General features: G+C 35.1%; 1 protein-coding gene across 1 annotated transcript; it reads left to right on the forward strand.

Moving 5' to 3' along the window:
• The first annotated feature begins 2,224 nt into the window (after positions 1-2,224).
• LOC118029342 (patellin-4) lies at positions 2,225-4,611 on the forward strand. Its single transcript, XM_035033220.2, has 5 exons — positions 2,225-2,382; positions 2,476-3,541; positions 3,740-3,864; positions 3,953-4,097; positions 4,225-4,611. The coding sequence occupies exons 2-5, from the start codon at positions 2,510-2,512 to the stop codon at positions 4,480-4,482; spliced, it is 1,560 nt and encodes a 519-aa protein (XP_034889111.1). The 5' UTR covers positions 2,225-2,382; positions 2,476-2,509; the 3' UTR covers positions 4,483-4,611.
• Positions 4,612-20,622: the final 16,011 nt, after the last annotated feature.

The following is a 20,622-nucleotide window of genomic DNA, read 5'->3' on the forward strand; positions in this document are numbered from 1 at the left end:
GCCATGTCTTCACAGTTTTCTTTTCTTTTCTTATTTCTTTATTCTGTAGTTTCTCCCAGCCTAAACATGCTGGTGTGCATGTTTTTGTCCAAGTGCAGTATTTTAAGTGTGAATTTAATATCTAACTTGGGTTTGATCTCAGACCCTAAATCCAGACTGGTCTGGTGGGTAGTAGGCCTCGACTAATCGAGGTTGAAGAAAAAATAGGTCAAGACAATGACAGGGTAGGAACCAGGGTTGACATGTGACCTGGTCTTCTATTTGTTTTTTTTTTTTTTTTTTTTTTTTTTTTTTTTTTTTTTTGTCTATAGCGATATTGTTTTGGTTTTTTTATTTTTTAAAATTTTCAAGGGTTAATCTTGATGTTTATTCTCTGAACGTGTGATCATACCTTGTCTTGATCGATCTTGGGTTGGTTTTATAACTATTCACACATGGTTCACTGAGAAGAAAAAATAAACCGAAAACAAAACAAAAGAGGAACATCCTATTTATGCAAGACACACAACTTTATTAAGAAGCACAATACTTGCGTTGTAGAGCAAAATATCATTCTGCAGACACTGTTTTATCAGAAACAATATGTGATTCACCAAAAAATTGTCAGATGTTTTTGTTGTCCGTTACATAAGAATTGGTTTGGTACATCGATATATCCCCTCACTTTTCTAATGTCAGCAATTTTGTGCGTGCAAGTTTTTCTTTCAATCACAAGAACAAAATACACCTCAACTTTTGGTGACGTTTAGGTTATCACATTTGGCGATGTCTGAAGCAAATTTGAAGAGATTATGAACCTTTTCATAGCTGCTCGTTGGGGTTTGAAGGTTGAAGATGAAATGTTTGGTCGGTAGTCTTAGAAGTTTTATTTTGTTCTGTATGCACAACTCATTGAGCATCATGAGAGCTGCATGAATCAATTCTGAAAGATATGAAAGATATAGTTTAACTATTTAAATTCTAAATTTTAAGTTTTATAAATTTTAGGACCATTAAAAACTTAAATGATTATTAATTTTAAAACATGCAAGATTAGTTAAGGTACGTGCATCCTGTTTTAAACATCCATGTTAATAAAAAAAAAAAGAAAAAAAGAGCTGCATGAAGCCTCCAGTATTTTACAAGGCATTATTCCTTCGAGTAGCAAATCTACCACATGCAGCTGTGACTTGGCCACCTAACAAAGAGCAATGATGCCACAGAACAATGCCAAAAAAGTGGTCAAAGTTTCTCTCCAATGTTAGAGTGCCATGTGACCATCTGTTAGAATGCAGACGGGTGCTTTGCTGCAATGGAGTGGGTCAAGGGCAAGCACATAACAACATGCTTTCCCATTAAATTTCATTATCCTTTTAAAAGGGGAGGTGAAGTGCTGCTACCATGACAATTTGTTACCACCTTTTTCTATTTTTTATTTCTTTTCTTGCCATTACAGTTGGCTAGCTAGCTGTCCCTTTAATAAGAATAATAGTCCAACCATGCATGAAAATGTTCTTGATGGAAAGCAAAGTAGTCTAGAAACTTAAGGAGATTATTAACAAGTTGGAATGAAGAAAACCTACCAAATCAAGGACTATATGGTTAAAATTTCTTAGAAAATGGGGACATAAGAAATGCCAAAGAAAATGATATACAAATATTTTGCCTTGAGTGCAAGACACATGTCTTGGAGGAATATCATGTTTCAAACCCAACTTGAAATTGATTCGAGATAAATTTTGAGTTAGATAAATTAATTTATTTTAACCTATGTAAATCTAATTTATTTTTATTAAATCTAGCTCCATCTAGATCCTGAATCGCCTAAGCCACAATTCGGTCAGAGTTTTAAAACGGTGCTTGAAGTGGCCAAGTTTTGGAAGGTGGGTGGCAATTCTTGTCATTACCCTTCAAAACAGGAAGACAGTGCACAAAGATTTTCTGGGCCTCTGGCATGCTAAAAGTGTCCAAGCAATTGTTGATTATAGAAAACTTAACTCGATAAATTAAACAATTAAAAGAAAACAACTGTCATGTTAATGACAATGATTAAATTTCTCATGTTGTCATGTTAACACAATGATTAAATTTAGCATCATTTCAAATGGCTTTACCGAATAAATCCAAGCTTTTGTTGCAATGTGGACCCAAAAGGATTCTTTAATGCCAAAAATATTGCTGGCCTCCAGGGTAGCAAAACTCTAGGGAAAGAGAATCCCTCAACGGCTCCCATGCGGTGGCTCCAGATAAGTGACCGTTTGTGGGGCCTTCCTTTAAACTCTTCCAAAATATATAACCGTTACAAAGCCCTTCACTTTTATCTCAGCAAACAAAATAGAGGCTACAGCTCAAACTCAACCTAAGTTTTTTGAAGAGATCTAAAATTAACTTTCAAGATTTGAGGTGGGTTTTCTTTCATTTTGTTGTTTATGCTGTTTCGTTTTTTAAAGTACAAAACTTGCTTATGTTGTCTTGTTGTTCCTTTTGATGTTTCAGTTTGGTGTTAGAAGGTGATTTGAAAGTTGAAACCATGACTGTTGAGGTTAAGGTTGAAGAAACTAAGGTGGCTGAGGTTGTTGTGGTTCCTCAAGAAGAACCCGAGAAGGTTGTTGTTGTTGAAGAGAAAAAGAATGATGTTAATGGAGATGTGGAGGTGAAGGAAGTGGATGCTGCTGATAATGATGGGCCTAAAACAGTTCAAAAGAGTTCTTCTTACAAGGAAGAAAGCAATTTTCTTTCTGATCTTAAGGAGTTTGAGAGGAAGGCCTTGAGTGAGATGAAATTGAAACTGGAAGAGGCAATTCTTGGAAACAGTTTGTTCAAGAAAGAAGGGGCAAAGAAGAAGGAGAAGGAGGTGGAGAAGCCTGTGGAAGAAGAGAAAGAGAAGGAAAAAAAAACCAAGGAAGGACAAGAGAGTGGGGAACAAGAAGGTGAAAAGAAAGAAGATGTGAAACCAGAAGGAGATAATGAGAAGGAAAAAACAGTCCTGGAATGTGAAGAAGAGAAAACTCAGGTTGTTATTGAAGAAAAAAGTGAAGAAATTGACAGGGATATTTCCATTTGGGGAGTCCCTCTTTTTCCTAGCAAGGGATCAGAAGGAACGGATGTGGTCTTATTGAAGTTCTTAAGGGCTAGAGATTTCAAAGTTAACGATGCACTGGAGATGCTCAAGAAGACCCTTCAATGGAGGAAAGAATCCAACATCGACTCACTCTTGGATGAGGAAATAGGAGTGGATCTAAGCTCAGCATTCTACATGAATGGCATCGATCGCGAAGGCCACCCTGTGTGTTACAACATCTATGGGGTGTTTGAGAATGAGGAGCTTTATGCAAAGGCATTTGGAGATGAAGAGAAGCGCAAGCAGTTCTTGAGATGGAGATTTCAATTAATGGAGAAAGGTATTCAAAAGCTTGATTTGAGGCCTGGTGGTGTTGCTTCTTTGCTTCAAATCAGTGATCTCAAGAATTCTCCTTCCCCATCAAAGAAGGAGCTCAGGACTGCCATGAGCAAAGCTGTCACCCTTTTGCAGGACAATTATCCAGAATTTGTTGCGAAAAATGTGAGTGGTCTAAATTTGATTGGCCAAAGTTGTTTCTTGTTTTGATGTTGATCTTGTTTTGATTCACCCATGAAGGTAGATTTGGAAAGAAATTACATTGCCAACGCACATCATGGTAGATTTAGACAGAAATTAGAAGCCAATGTGGCTATGACTTGTATAGTCTTTGATTTTCTTCTATCTTTTTTAACATTGCAGATATTCATAAATGTTCCATTTTGGTATTATGCTTTCAACGCCCTGCTATCTCCTTTCTTAGCTCAAAGAACCAAGAGCAAATTTGTCGTTGTTCGCCCTGCCAAGACCACCGAGACATTGCTCAAGTAAATAATCTCCTTTTTCCCCCTTTCTTGAAATAAATATCAAAGTGTTCATTAGAATCTGACAACTTGAATTTAATGGCAACTACAGGTATGTTCAGGCCGAGGAAATCCCTGTCCAATATGGTGGCTTCAAGAGGGAGAATGATTTCGAGTTCTCCAGCGAAGATGGTGAAGTTTCAGAACTTTTAATCAAAGCTGGATCAACTGAAACCATTGAGATCCCTGCAGCAGAGGTACTAATCCTTAATGATTCGTTTTTCCTGCCCTCTTTTCCTTCCACGGAGATGCCTGTTTTTCCTGTATAATTGTTGACAGGAACAAGGAACACAATGCCTGACTAAAACTGGTGTTTGGTGTCAGGTTGGAGCCACATTGCTTTGGGACCTGACAGTTGTGGGATGGGAAGTGAATTACAAGGAGGAATTTGTGCAAAGTGACGAGGCTTCCTACACCATCATCATCCAAAAGAGCAAGAAAATGAGCTCAAATGAAGAGCCAACTCGCAACACTTTCAGGAACAATGAACCTGGAAAGGTAGTTCTGACCATTCAGAATTGGTCAAGCAAGAAGAAGAGGGTCCTATACCGATACAAGACCAAGAAGAATGCTTCCTATTGAGAGAAGACTCCATTCTTTTATATTATCAGTCTTTTATTTGCCGTGACAATTCTTTTCTAGATAGAAAACATTGATTCTTTTCAGGATTGATATTTATATCTATATATGATCGTGTGATTTGATTTGTTATTTCTGGGGTTCCTTTTTTCTTTGTTAAAATTTTGTGAGAAAGAAAGATTATTTTGTGGAAAATGCAATAAATTAAGATTGATGACCATTTCCGTATCTTGATCCAGTTACCTTTTCTCCTTGTATGCATGTAGACAGAAATTAAAGCCTCTGTCCTAAAAGAAAACCAAGGCCTCTGGTTTCCATATGAAAAAAACAACAAGAAGAAGAAAGTGTGTGCAGGCAAGTCAACATCCAGGCAATTGCTAACTGGAAAAAACATGGACAACTCACTTGTGAGGGTGTCCATGGCCATATTGCGTAAATAGGATCTTGTCATAGTAATATTTCCAATACTTTAGCAACAAATCATTGGTTGAAAAGAAATATACATATAAAAATTGGAATTATTTTATAACGAACAACCTTAAATATAGTCTTACTTTGTTGTTGATTTTTGTAGATTAAAATATTTTTACTTTTTAAATTGAAATAATTATTTATGAGAAATGATAACACAATCTCTTTCTCTCTATCTCTCTGAAAAAAAGAAGAACAGAGAGGCATGAAACTTTTTGTCGCAATTATCAATATAATTGGCTACCATAAAACAATAGATAAAATAATCTCATCATTTTGAGAAATGATATAATTGTTTCTTGATTTAGTCTAGTTATTTCTCAAAATGACTAGCTTGTTTTTGTTATTGAACAATTTCCTTTTTTTTATTCTTTTAAGTCGAAACCTTTATTCTTAAAATCTTGAGTTTTCCTTTCCTTTCAAGATCAATTCATATTCATATAAATTTCATTCTTAACATATCAAATGATGAATTTTTTAAGGATACATTTAAATACTACAAATCTTTTTTCCCCCCATAAAACTCATGGGGGTTGAAAGCCCCTTTTTTTTATCCTTGAGGATTTCTTTTACTTTTTAAATTGAAATAATTATTTATGAGAAATGATAGCACAATCTCTTTCTCTCTCTCTGAAAAAAAAGAAGAAGAGAGAGGCATGAAAATTTTTGTCGCAATTATCAATATAATTGGCTACCATAAAACAATATATAAAATAATCTCATCATTTTGAGAAACAATACAATTGTTTCTTGAATCAGTCTAGTTATTTCTTAAAATGACTAGCTTGTTTTTGTTATCAAACAATTTTCTTTTTTTTATTCTTTTAGGTCGAAACCTTTATTCTTAAAATCTTGAGTTTTCCATTCCTTTCAAGATCAATTCATATTCATATAAATTTCATTCGTAACATATCAAATGATGAGTTTTTTAAAGACACATTTAAATACTACAAATCTTTTTTCCCCCCACAAAACTCATGGGGGTTGAAAGCCCCTTCTTTATCCCTAAGGAATTCTTTTCAAATTTTATAAAAAATTACACTTAATTCCATTCCCTGTTCATATAAGTTCATTAAGAATCATGAATTTTTCTAATACTACTCAAAACCCTAATATATTTCATGAAAGATGTTCCCTTAAAATTCATCATGAGTGAATTTCAACAAAGAACACACCAAGTGTTGCAAGCTAAATTATGAGAGAACTGATTGGGAGAGAGCTAAATGGTGTAGCAGGATAGTTGGGGTTTTTCTAGTTAGCATGAGGACATTTTGAATAACAAGAGAATAGGAAGAGTTTGAGAGGAGAAGAGAGAAGGCAAGAGGAGGAAGAGAACACGTTGATTGTATTATTTTTCTTATTGTTCTCTGTTACATACACGTTTACAGATATAGGAAACGAAATGGAATCTAGAATGCCCATGAGGCTCTTGCTGGAATAACAACTAACAGAATAATAACAGAATGAAGAAAAACGGTTATTAACATCAACCTGGCGTGCCACCGATTTATTTAGACGGTGCGTATAAGCTTGAGGGAGGATATTCAAAACGTCATCGTAGCTTTAACCTTCTTTCGATTTGAAAGTTATATTTTTCGCGCCTCAGTCCTTCCCGCTTCATAACAATATCGCCCCCTTAAAACTGTTCCTTGTCCTCAAGGAATAATTGTGGATACCTCAGACGAAGATCCTCAGCAAATTCCCATGTGGCCTCTGATGGTGAAAGGGTCTTCCAGTGAATCAAAACCTGGGTTGCTGCTTGCCTGTGATGTCGAACCATTCTTCTGTCAAGTATGGCTTGGGGTTGCAGTCCAGGCTCTTTGTGCAGGGTCGGTAAATTATCATGGACGATTTTATATCCCACATGTTGCTTTAATTGGGACACATGAAAAACTGGGTGTATTGCACTGGAACTAGGAAGTTTTAATCGATATGCTACGGCCCCTATGCATGCTGTAACTTGATAAGGGCCATAGTACTTTGCTGCCAATTTGTGTGAAGTTCGCCTACTCACTGTTTGCTGTCTGTAGGGTTGTAACTTGAGATACACCCAATCTCCCACTGTGAAGGTGCGTTCACTACGCCTTTTGTTAGCTAGTTGTACCATACGGTGTTGAGCGAGCTGCAAGTTGGCTTTAATAGTTTTGAGCATGTCTTCTCGTAGGGTTAACTGTTGATCTACAACTTCTATATTGGAATCTTTAGGAAAGTAAGGTATGTGGATTAGAGGGGTTTGGCCGGTGGTCTTCAGGGAGGAGTGAAAGTTGGTATTGTACCACCATTCGGCCAAAGGAAGCCATTTGGACTATTGATCTGGCGCCTTATTGGTCATGCACCGTAAATATTGTTCCAAGCAGCGATTCACCATTTCGGTTTATCCGTCAGTCTGAGGATGGTAAGCTATAGAGTGTAACAATTGGACTCCTTGATAGGTGAATAGATCCTTCCAAAACTTGCTTAGAAACACAGGATCTCTGTCACTGACTATAGAAGCTGGTAACCCATGGAGTTTGTAAATGTTGTTCATGAAAGCATCTGCAACTAAGGTTGCAGTATAAAGGTGGGAAAGACCAATGAAATGTGCGTATTTGCTGAACCTGTCTACTACGACCAGCACCACGTTTTCCCCTTTGGAAGTTGGCAGACCTTCGATGAAGTCCATACTGATATCCACAAATGGTGCCAGGGGTATAGGGAGGGGTTGAAGTAGGCCAGGAGTGAGGACATTTTTGCTTTTGTTTTTCTGGCAAATGTGACATGCCCTTACATATGCCCGCACATGCTTCTGCTGTTTTCTCCAATAAAACAGTGATCCTACCCGTTTAGCCGTGGCAGTGATGCTAGAGTGCCCTCCTAAAGCAGAATCATGATAGAGTGAGATGAGTTGCCCTTGTAAATCAGGATTATTGCCCACCACTAGTTTCCCCTTTCTGTATAGATGGCCATTCATCCATGCATAAAATGGATATGAATTAGGATCCTGTTGCAGCTGAGTGATGATCCCTACTAGATTGATTTCTGTCGTCCAAGATGCCTAAATGGCTTCCAATAAATTGGTCGAAATGGTGGAGAGTGTAAGGGAGAATACTTCACTACTTGAGCACCTAGATAATGCATCAGTAGCAATATTTTCCCTCCCTTTTCTATACTCGATATCATAGTCAAAACCTAAGAGTTTGGTTAGCCATAAGTGTCGAGAGGGATAGGATACCTTTTGAGCCAGCATGTATTTGAGACTAATATGGTCAGTTCTAATCATGAAATGCCTGCCCCAAAGATAATGTCTCCACTTGGTGACTGCCTGTAAGATAGCTAGCATTTCTCGTTCATAGGTTGATAAGGCTTGTTGCCTGGGTCCTAGAGCCTTGCTGATGAATGCAATAGGATACCCTACCTGCATAAGTACAGCTCCTAGACCTGAACCTAATGCATCTGTTTCAACCACAAAAGGTTGGTTAAGATCAAGTAGGGAAAGAACTGGAGGCTGAGTCATAGCCTGTTTTAAGGTGTTGGGAGCTGTAAGCGCCTCTTCCTGCCAGATGAAGGCATCTTTCTTGAGTAGTTGAGTGAGGGGCTTGCTAATGGAGCCATAATTCTTGACAAACCTGCGATAGTACCATGTAAGACCCAAAAATCCCCTTAGTTGCTTGACATTTTGTGGTTCTGGCCAATCTCTCACAGCCTGAATCTTCCTGGGATCCGTAGCTACTCCTTCTTTAGAAATGACATGCCTCAAATACTCAACTTGAGGTATGCCAAAGGCACACTTGCTGCGTTTAGCTACCAGCTGGTGTTCTTGAAGTAACTCAAATACAATCTGTAAATGTTGCAGGTGGTCTGTCATGGATTGATTGTAGATGAGAATATCATCAAAGAAAACTAACACAAACTTCCTGAGATGTTTTCGGAATACATCATTCATCAAGCTTTGGAAGGTGGCAGGGGCGTTGGTAAGGCCAAACGGCATGACCAAGAATTCATAGTGACCATTATGCGTTCGAAAAGTTGTCTTGAATATATCCCCAGAATTCATTCAGATCTGGTGATAACCAGAACGTAAGTCCACCTTGGAGAACATTGTTGCTCCCACCAGTTCTTCTAGTAATTCGTCCACTATAGGGATTGGAAACTTATCCTTGATAGTGAGTTGATTGAGGGCCCTGTAGTCGACACAAAATCGCCAGGACCCGTCCTTCTTTTTGACTAATACCATAGGAGAAGCAAATGGACTGTTGCTCTGCTGGATAGTTCCAGATGCAAGCTTTTCCTCCACCATTTTCTCGAGTATATCTTTTTGTACTCCAGAATACCTGTAGGGTCTGAGGTTGATTGCTTGAGCTCCTTCCTTCATAGGAATAGAGTGGTTGTGGTACCTGCTTGGAGGTAAACCTTCAGGTGCCTTGAATAACTCCTTGTAAGACTCTAGCAATTTGTACAAGCCATCCTGTTCCTGTTGGTCGTATGTGGTTGAGGGTGGTATAAAATATACTCTGTCCTCCTCCTCCTCAAGAGTTATTAAACTGCATAGATTCATACCTGCTAGCTGCATAGGATTAAGCATCAAACTGTTAAGCTGTGCAAGCTCAATAGCCTGGATTTTGGTGCAATCAGTGCCTCTGAGCAAGACATCTTGACCATGCCAAATGAAGGACATCCAGAGATCCTTGTAGTTAGAAACGATATTTCCAAGGGTTGCAAGCCATTGAATACCCAGAACCATGTCGCAGTTGATTAAATCAACAATGAAGACATCTGTCTCAAAGTTAACCCCCTGCATTTTCCACCTAAAATTCCTGCAAATAGATGAGCAGTGCATAGTACCTCCATTTGCTGTTTCAACCACCAATGTCCTTATGGGAGTGGCTAAGCATTGCAGTTTGTTGGCAGTTGCACTGTTGAGGAAGTTATGGGTGCTGCTAGAGTCGATCAAGATATAAATAGAATGTTGGTCAACCCTCCCAGTCACTCTTAATGTGTGGCAACCTCTTGTTCCATCCAAAGCATTGAGAGAAATGTGAGGGATGAATGACTCCTGTTCAACAATATTGATTTCTCCTTCTCGGTCTAGATTATCCTCATCATCTTCAACTATGCATAAAGAGTACAATCTTTTGTTTTTGCATCTGTGACCTAGAGTAAAACGCTCATCACACCAGAAACATAGCCCTTTGGCCCTTCTTTCTTCCAAATCTCTAGGTCGTATGGATCTGGTGGGTTTTTGTGAAAAATGTGTAGTTGGAGTAGGCAGTATGCCAGTTTGCTGTGGTTTGAAGGTGTTGTGGTTTGGTGTTGTCTGTGGTCTTGAATAGGGGGGTGGTGTGCTTGGTTTTAAAGAAGTAGCATTAGGTAGGACTTGGGAAGTGTATTGGTGTGGTGTAGGTAGTGACCTTCTATAAGCTAGAGTGTTATCCTGCAATTTGGCAAGATTATAGGCTTGTTTTAGTGCCTTGGGGTCGAACATTTTTACTGGATTTTTGATCTCTATCTCCAGCCCTCCAATGAAGAATACTATTACTTGTTTTTCACTGATGTCTGCCTTGTTACATAGAATATCAAAGTCTTGAATATAGGCCTTCAAGTTGCCCGTCTGCCTTAATTCCATCAGGTCTTCAAGCGGATTTTGTTGGCACCCAAATCATCCACACAATGCTTCAGTGTATTCCTCTCACATAGCTTCTTGATCTCCTAAGCTTCTTATAAAATTTTGATGCCAGTATAGAGCCATGTCATCCAAGTAAAAAGAAGCGAGCTTAACTTTCTCTGCTCCTTTGATTTCTTCCATGTCAAAATACTGATTGCATTTATACAACCATTTGTGAACATCTTCCCCTTCAAAACATGGAAAATCTCTGTGAGGCTTGTGTGCCTTATAAGATGAATGTCCTTCTGCACCAAAACTGGTTGGCTTAGAAGAAGAACCTCCTAGACGTGTGTCTTGATAGCCTTTTGCAGGACTATGCTCCATGGTAGCTATCTGCACTTTTTGTAGAAGAGTAGTTTGTTGATAGGTTAATCCACTGATGAGTTCTTTGAGTTCCTCGATCTTAGTATCTTGAGTTAATTTGGTTGCATGTACTTGTTGGCCATAGGTTTCCAACAGAGTTAAAACCTGCTCATGACGCATCATTTGTTCCTTGTTTGCAACTTCAAAGGATTCCTCCAACTTCTTAAGATCTTGAGACCTCGTGTCTGGTGGCATAATGGAAGTCTGAAGATCAGAGGCTCTGATACCACTTGTTGCAAGGTGAATTCTGAGAGAACCGATTGGGAGAGAGCTAAATGGTGTAGCTAGGATAGTTGGGGTTTTTCTAGTTAGCATGAGGACATTTTGAATAACAAGAGAATATGAAGAGTTTGAGAGGAGAAGAGAGAAGGCAAGAGGAGGAAGAGAACACGTTGATTGTATTATTTTTCTTATTGTTCTCTGTTACATACACGTTTACAGATATAGGAAACGAAATGGAATCTAGAATGCCCATGAGGCTCTTGCTGGAATAACAACTAACATAATAATAACAAAATGAAGAGAAACGGTTATTAACATCAACCTGGCATGCCACATCAGCCTGGCGTGCCATCGATTTATTTAAACGGTGCGTATAAGCTTGAGGGAGGATATTCAAAACGTCATCGTAGCTTTAACCTTCTTTTGATTTGAAAGTTCTTATATTTTTCGCGCCTCAGTCCTTCCCACTTCATAACACCAAGTAATCCTTGTCTTAGCTGAATTCTCTACCCCTAAAATTCCTAGGATTTTCCTTCAATTCATTTTACAATCCCTCTAACTTAAGTTTTCTACAAACTAACACAATCAATTGTATCAAAATATCTTTCAATTTTTCAATTCAACATAAAACCTAATTTCAAGAATTTGGGGGGTTTACAATATTCCTTATAGTAATATAAAGATTGGGTGTTTAGAGAGCCTTAACAATTAGTTTTATGTCAATTCAACCTTGATTGATCATTCCTCTCATCCACAATCCCTTTGCTTCTTCTTGCTTCTCTTGAATTACTTCTTGAAATCTTTATGGTTCTTTTTAATTTGTTTTTATAAGTGCTTTTTTCATTTGAAAGAATTTCCTACAGTGATACATTGGAGACTATGAGTTTTTTTTTTTGTTTTTTTCACAGAGAATATAAGTTCAAGTTCTTGCCTTTGTTCTTTTTCTTTAATAATCACATCCTCTCTCTCTCTAATATATTGAGAAACGATTTATCTTTTTTTTTTTTGGGTCCTTAGATTCCCTACATTCCAAATTGTTGTGCTTCCCTCCTAAATAGTTCATAAAGTTCAACCATACTCATTGTATACAATCTCAATCCTTTTTTTTTTTTTTTTAACATGGAAGGTTAACATGCACACATAGCCAAAAAGAAAAAAAACCTAGTTGAACCTGATTTTTATTTTTATCTTTAAACAAGCGAATGAGTCATTTTCTCAATCTTTTATTTTTTAAATAGAACGTGTCATCTATAGAAATATTTTTCTATCACCTTGGGAGATTTGAAAAAAATCAGGATACAAGTATTTGAATTTCAAAACCTAAATTTTAACAACTTTCATCTAAAGAATCCCCAAAAACATCACAAAAAACTCTAATAAACCCATTTCAACCTTAAAACACCTTTTAGTTAGTCAAGAAACTGAAAACAAATTGAATAATTTTTTTAAAGGTTCCAATCTATATTTAATTTGCAAAAAGAATAGATTTTTGATATTTTGTTCTTAAATGGAAAAGATCTTGTTTAAGGAGTTGTCACATAATATTATGGTCACTAGTAATCTATAGTACGAGCAAGGCCGGAGCCACACTAGAGCATAAAGAGGCAACTGCCCCCTTAACTTATTTTTTGTTAAATAACTTTTACATTAAAATATTAATATAATAACTTAAGTCATATTTTGCAAAAGGTAAAGACTCAATAAACAACACATTAATGTGCTCTCTTATGTCTGTCTATATTCTCTCCTCGCAAAGCCCAAAGTAAAAAACTTTTATTTGTGAATCTATTGAAAAATGCTTCTGGTGTTTGAATTATAAGCTAGTTGTTCAATTTTTTTTAATATATATATTTATGTTTAACATATAGAGAAGTAAAGGGATACGTGATGATTTTATTCTATGGCAAAATGAAAACTAATCAACACATATAAAAAAGAAAACTAGAAATATTCAGCGAGTTAGAGAGAACTTTTTGTTACTGCTTCTATGGTTTGTGATTATACCATCTAAACTTTTTATGTTTGATACTTTGATTCATTAGCTCCTTAGTAATATTAAAGCTTCGTGGGCGTTCAAGGCAAAAATCTCAAGGGATTATAAACCTATACCATTTCTGTTATGAATTGTTTAACAATATCATTGACATGCAACTTAATGAGTTGGATGATCGTTTCACTGAGACAAGTACAAATTTACTTCTTTGTGTGGCATGTTTAAACCCAAGTGACTCTTTCTCTGCTTTCAACAATGAAAATCTTATTCACCTTGCTCTTTTTTTGTTTTTTTTATCCCAATCAATTTTTTTATAGCGGACCTTATGATACTTGGTGACCAACTTGATACGTATATTATTGATCTACGTAGTGATGATGAGCTCTTTAGTATTGAAGATATTGCTAGTCTTGCGGATAAAATGGTAAAAATAAAGAAGAATTTGATATTTTCATTGGTATATATGCTTATTAAATTGTCATTACTTCTACTAATTGCAATTGCTACAGTGGAAAGAGTTTTTTCTTCCATGTATGTTGTCAAGAGTAGATTGCAAAATAAGATGGGAGATAAGTGGATGAATGACAATTTGGTTGTATACATTGAGAAAAATATATTTGATGAGATTGATAATGAAGTCATTATGAAGCGGTTTTAAAATATAAAAACTCGAAGAGAACAATTATAATGTAATTTTTTATTTATTTTAAAAGTATTCTTAAATTAATTTCATTTGATATGAGTTAGTACATATGTTTCAAACTAATTTCTCTATATAACAAATGTCTACAAAATATCATGTATTTATTAGTAATTTCCCCCCTCATTTAAAAAATCTTGGCTTCGCCACCGAGTACGAGACTAATTACGCAAAAGAAAAAATAAAATTATTACCACTTAAGCATCCTACCTGAGGTATCATATTGCTGATTTTGTCTTAAATTGCTAAGGGTTTATTTTGTTTTGTTTTTCATGGTCTACTTATAATATTCCTGACTCTGACGCTAGTGAATATTCAACTATGAATACTTTCAACTATGACGCAAGTAAATATTACATAGAAAAAAAAACATATATATTCCTAACTCTAGTGCCAATGAATAAACCAATAAAATGAATTGAAAACAAAGCATATTTTTAGAGAATAATATAAATCATATCTTGGAACCTCACCTAATAGCTTAAGCTATTGGGTTGAGATGGTTCTTTGATATAGTATCAGAGCCTTGATGACCAAGCGGTCACGAGTTCGAATTTCACCATCCCTATTTATTTAATAAAAAAAATTAAGCACAAGGTAAAATCGGTTTGTGTAAGTTTCAAACCCAAAAGGCTTTCACTTGAGGGGGTGTGTTAGAGAATAATATAAATCATATCCTGGAACCTCACCTAATAGCTTAAGCTTTTGTCTTGAATTGGTTCTTTGACATTTTAGAGAATAATATAAATTATATCTTGGGACCTTATCTAATAGCTTAAGCTTTTAAGTTAAATTGGTTCTTTGACATGGTATCAGAGCCATGATGATCAAGCGGTTATGAGTTTGAATCTCGTCATCCCCATAAAAAATTAAGCACAAGGTAATGTGAGCCTATACAAGTTTCAAGCCCAAAGGGCTTTCACTTGAGGGGGTATTTTAGAGAATAATATAAATAATATCCTAAGACCTCATCTAACAACTTAAGCTTTAAGGTTAAATTGGTTCTTTGACAACTATTGGGTTAAGATGGTTTTTTGATATAGTATCAGAACCTTGATAATCAAGTGGTCACGAGTTCGAATATTACCATCCCTATTTATTTGATAAAAATTAAGCATAATGGTAAAATGAACCTGTGCAATTTTCAAGTCCAAAGGGTTTTCACTTTAAGGGCTGTGTTAGAGAATAATATAAATCATATCCTAAAACCTCACACCTAACAACTTAAGTTATTGGGTTGAGATGATTCTTTGACACACACACAAATATATATATATATATATATATTATATATATATATATATATATATATATATATATATATTAAGAGCATGTATTGCATACCAGATTTACATTTCACATTAAAAATCCACAAATTAAATATAGAATGAAATCATAAAAAAATAAAGTATGAGGCCCCATAAATAAATCAAAGAAGATTCTTGAATTTTTTTGAATATTTCTAGTATTCAAAAAGGTCTATTTAGCTAGATATCAAAACAAAAGAAAACGGAGTATGTTTTGCTGAACACACCTTTGGCCAAAAACATATTAAGCTGGCTGGGTTTAGTCTAATCGACTCGGCCTACGAGCCCGACTATAACTTGTTTCTTTTTTTTTTTTAGCTGGATTTAGCTTAATTATACCGGCTGACTGGACTGGTTCGGCCTAGTCTTTATCACCAGTACAAACCAGTGACCCGATTGTCATTGTCACGGCGTGTGTGAAATGTTCAATCACGCTTGCTACAAGAATGAGTTAATTATTATTGAAGATGCACAGTGCCTATTTAATTAAAATGCAAATGGGAGGGAACTGTAGAACTTACGTACCTAGAGATGCACAGTGTTGGCTGACCAAAGCTACTTTATTCCCCCTCTGCTCCTGTTTTTGTTTCCCTCAGGTCGTCCTTCTCTCTGGTTTCTCTGGTTTTTTATTTTATTTTATTTTATGTTCGTTGTTCTTGTTTTCGTTTCTGGTTCTCCTTCGTCTCTGTGTTCTTCCGTCTCTGTGTTCTCCCCCCTGGTTTTCTCTATGTTTTTCTCTGTTCTATCTCCTCTGTTTTCATTTGGTTGGTTGCTCTGTTTTTCTTTCTGTCTTCGCCCTCTTCTTCACCTTCGCGTCTGTCTTCTTCCTTTTCGTTTCTGTCTATTCAGGGGGGGTGGTGTAACTGGAGACGAAGCTGGTGCTCGTGCGTTGGCTGGCCAATGCTTCTCTCTCTGTTTCTGTGTGTCCACTTCGTGTCTATCCCCTGTTCTTGTTTTTGTTCGTCCTCTGGTTTTCTCTCCTCGTCCTTGTGTTTGCTCCCCCCTTTCCTTGTGGCCTTTCTCTGGCTTTTATATAAAGCCAGAGAATGCCATGCGTTCATGCCTTGGCAATGGCATGCATCGTGAGGCAGCTGGCAGGCGTCCCTTTTTTTTCTTCCCGGCCTGGTGAGATGAAGAAGATGAATTGGAAAATCTCTTTTTTTTTAAAATTTGTTTTTGCCCCTGGATCAATTGCAATAAACCCCTGGATTTCGGCTCCATTTACAAAATAGTTCTTGATTTCTAATTTAATCAATTCAGTCCTTAATTGACTCTTCAAATTTTAATTCTTTCAAAATTACCCTTAAAAAATCAATTAACCCCCTATAGTAATACCACCTATTCAGTTTGGTCCTTGGATTTTTAATTTCTTGCAATGTTAACCCAAATCAGCCATAAATTTTGATAGTTATTCAATTAAGTCCTTGATTGCATTAATTGATTAAATCAAAGTTTAATTTAGTCTCAAAACTTATCATTTCTTTTGACCAAATTGACTCTTAAATTTATAATTCATTCTTGCTAGTCCTTAAATTTTCAATTTGTGTTGTCTTGATCGAATTCTCAAATTATTTTTTTTATTTATTTTTTTTTGAAAATTAAAAAATTAGGTTATGACAAACTTGAACTTAGATTATAATACTTTTAACACACACACACACACATATATATATATATATATATGGACATAGAATTACTGAAAAACAATCATTCATTACATTTGGTAATTAAAGAATATGTTTTCTTCTCTTTTAAACAACAATAAAATTCCTCATTTTATAGTGTAAATAATATTCAATTATCTAAGGTAACTAAGGATGTAATGTTTGCTCGTTTATTTTGGATATAATGCTTAGCAAGTGTTTGATATTTGGTATGTTAAAGTGTTTCTCTCTACATTTTTTTTTCCTCCAAGCTCATGGATTGATGCAAGCATCTCAATTTTTCTTTTTGGTTTTGTAGCGAGGTGGTGTTTTCGGGCGAGAACTAGCGTACCATTAATAAATTCATGAGAATCGTTTTTCTCAAAATCAGCTTAAGTCTGAGTCACAGGTTGTGTGCATCAATGGAGATCAACTTATTATTTTAAAAGAAAATTAATTATATAAAAAAAAATATTAAGAATTTTAATATACCATCTGAGATAAGTTGCATTATTTATTTGTTTGATATAAACTAAAAAAGTAATAATTATGTTTTATAACCATTATAATACTAAAATAAATGAATTATCTTTTCATTCAGTAATATCTTTCACATATAAGTTTATAATCCTACATATTAAAAGAAACAAAAATAAATTTAGGTATTTTTCAAATAGAGACCAAAAATTCTTTAGGAATTTATAAATTTATTGTAAAATCCATTCAATATATATTTTTTTTAAAACATGTCAACGTATTTTATATATATTTTTTAAAATGCTTAAATAACTTTAGGATTTTTAGCTATATACAAGAAAAAAAAAATATTTTTTATTTTTTTAATCCAACCCCACTAGGTTAACCTGAAATCTTTAGCTTGACCATAAACTTAATTAAAATCTTGATTTGACTTGTAAAACAACCCAAAAACAATTTTTTTTTTTAAAAGATTAAACACCTAAAAAACATAAAAACTCAAATACTCTTAAATAAAACTGATCAAAAACAACAAAATAAAAAACACCAAGAACATTTAAAATGAACCAAGCGACATAAACTTAAATTCAGACCAGATTTCATGAAATCAAAAGCAGAATTGTTGTGTTCTGGAATCCCGACACAGTAGAAGTTGAACTACTCTTATGGGAAGCTTTATATCGTGGTGGTTTCATGATTCCAGTCTCTGTGTGTGGGAGCGGTGGTGTTTTGTCTGGCCACGTGCGTACAAGTTGTTGATTCTTGGCTGCATGTCATGGTGTTGATGGGTCTCAGTGTCATGGCAAATTGGATATCTACCATGCTCCTATTTGCACAGCATGCATAATTGGATTCTCGCTGTTTTGCTGGGCGCCGGTTCAGCTGGTGCTTTGAATCGAAGTGATCGATCTTTGCCTTTTCCATGGCTATTGGCTGGGGTGTATTTGGACTTGACTTCTCCTGATTGATGGCCCTTAGCAGCTTGGCATGTTCTTTACATGTTGTGCTGCTAATTCTTTACTAATGGGTTGGCTAGCTATGACTCCAACACCAGTGTTCTGGTTTCTTTTTTATATGGCTTGGGTATATCTAGTTTTGTTTCTCCTCGGGAATCTGGTTTTCCCCTCTTTTGATTTCATTATATCCTGTACATGTACTTGTACTTGCTGGTCATGATTATTTTTTTTATCATTATATATACTTGTATTCTGATTAAAAAAAAGTACAAAAAAGTTGTAAATCATTCAAGATTAAAAATTAAGGTTTCTTTCATTTTGATTTTTATTAAATCATCTTGTTCAAAATAAATTTTGGTTTAAAATCAAAACCCTCAGATTAAAAATCATTATAAACATGTTATTTGTGCAAAATAAATATTAAATTATTGGTTAGTCATGCATAAAAAAAGGTTCAGTGTAAGGAAATTGACTAAATATGGTTCGAATATAAGGGCTAAGACAATGTAATACCCAAGAACGTGAAGAACATGCTTAGATAACTAAGAAAATTTCCAGCAAAGGTAGCCTTTGTTAAGCCCAAATTTATCCTAACAAGTTACAATATTATACACAAACATGTTTGAATCTAAAAAATTAACAAAAAAACATCAAACAATCAAAATAAAGTATGAGATACCAAATCTAGAAATTAACAACTTAAAATAGCCTACATGACATGGATTCAAAATTGGTTTTTTGAACCCATTTTTATGTATGAACAAGTTCAACAAGCTAAGGATAAACACCCTTAACATGCATAACTTAAACTAAACCAAAGCCAAAACAACATTTATATATCAAAAGAAAAAAATACACATAAACTTTAATACATTAAAAACAATAAAAACACACTTTAAAATAACTTCATTAAACATAAATCAAGGCAACAAAGAGATGAATGCAACATTGCTTGTTAAGCATTCAAACATCTTTTTATGCTTGTAAGCATAAACATATAAAAAATAAATAAATAACAAAAACAACAAAAGCAAGCCACAAAGGATCTACTTTTGGGTCTACAATGTATACCTAGAACAACTATTCATCTTTTCTGTTCTAGCCGCTAAGCATGCTTGAGTGGGGTTATTTATAGGGTTTTGGGAAGTCTTGAATCTATTCCTAACCTCTTGATCCTGAGAGGAGTATTATGAACCCTTGATAAGAATCCATTAAAGAGTCTTCGTGTGTGAACATACGAAAACCAAATCATTTTTTACAAGATAGTTGCAATGTCGAGGCTGACTGAGTTGCCCACTTTCGAGGCTTTGTTGGAACAATTCTAATGTCATCATCGCCTGAGACCACTTGAATCTAGTAGAGAGGAGCACACCTTTCATTTGGATCAATTCTTACTCAATTTGCAGGTCTCTAGCTCCACATTCATTCGTTCAAAAGTTTCAACTAAATTAACCCCAAATCTAAAAATTGAGTGATAAGTGATCAGGGACAAGATACTAGGAACTCCCATGAAAAACTTAGGATATAAACGTCTAATTTAATGGAAATAAGGCTGTAGAGGGGATATTCCTCTTTCATCTGTGAAAAACCTCATGCCATTTAGAGGTCTAGAACTCTAGAACAAGCTATTGGAAGGTGCCAACCTGATCATTGTTAACTACGAAGGAGGAAAATGAATGAAGGCTGAACTTCGCATCTTTTGGGTTAAAACCCTAAAAATTAGGGTTTTTTATTTGGGATTCGACAAAGTTTCAATTTAGTCTTTGTTCTTCCAATTATGGCACATGCACCCTAATTAACATAATAAACTTTTTAATTGAATATAATTTAACCCCTGTCAAACTCAAATATCAGCCCTTAAATTGATCACCTTTTTTATTTTAGTTTTTGGTTCTAAATTTGTTTATTGTAACCCTTAATTGACAAATAAATTTCAATATTTATGAATATATATATTTTTTAATTTGGCCTCTGATTTGGTCAATTTTAGCCCCTATACTCACATGCCTTTTCCAGTTTGATTCTTAGTTTTGAATTTCTTCAATCAAGTATCTATTTGCCTATCAAACTTCAATATTAATGCAATTAAGCCCTTGATTTAACTAAATTAACTCCTAAAAATTGCAATTCGACCTTTAAACTTTAATTTCTTCCTATTAAAGCCTAAATTGAACTTTTAAAAATCAATTTTTATTTTAATTAAGCCCTTAATAAATTCAAATAAACCTTGAAAAATTCTAATTGAGTCCTTAAACATCCAATTTTGATTTTCCTCATCAAATGGAATTTTCTTTGTTAATAGGGTCTTCATCAGTCGAAAATACACTTCCAAATTGTTTTTAATCTTGTATATTTAGTCTTCCCTAGTCA

This window comes from Populus alba, chromosome 1 (assembly GCF_005239225.2).
Source record: "Populus alba chromosome 1, ASM523922v2, whole genome shotgun sequence".
Classification (NCBI taxonomy): Eukaryota; Viridiplantae; Streptophyta; class Magnoliopsida; order Malpighiales; family Salicaceae; genus Populus; species Populus alba.

Excerpts from the sequence above, each read along its gene's own strand:
- LOC118029342 (XM_035033220.2), top strand. The coding sequence starts at position 2,510 with ATGACTGTTGAGGTTAAGGTTGAAGAAACTAAGGTGGCTGAGGTTGTT. Across the intron at positions 3,542-3,739 it reads CAGAATTTGTTGCGAAAAAT|ATATTCATAAATGTTCCATT; the intron begins GTGAGTGGTCTA and ends TTAACATTGCAG. Across the intron at positions 3,865-3,952 it reads ACCACCGAGACATTGCTCAA|GTATGTTCAGGCCGAGGAAA; the intron begins GTAAATAATCTC and ends TGGCAACTACAG.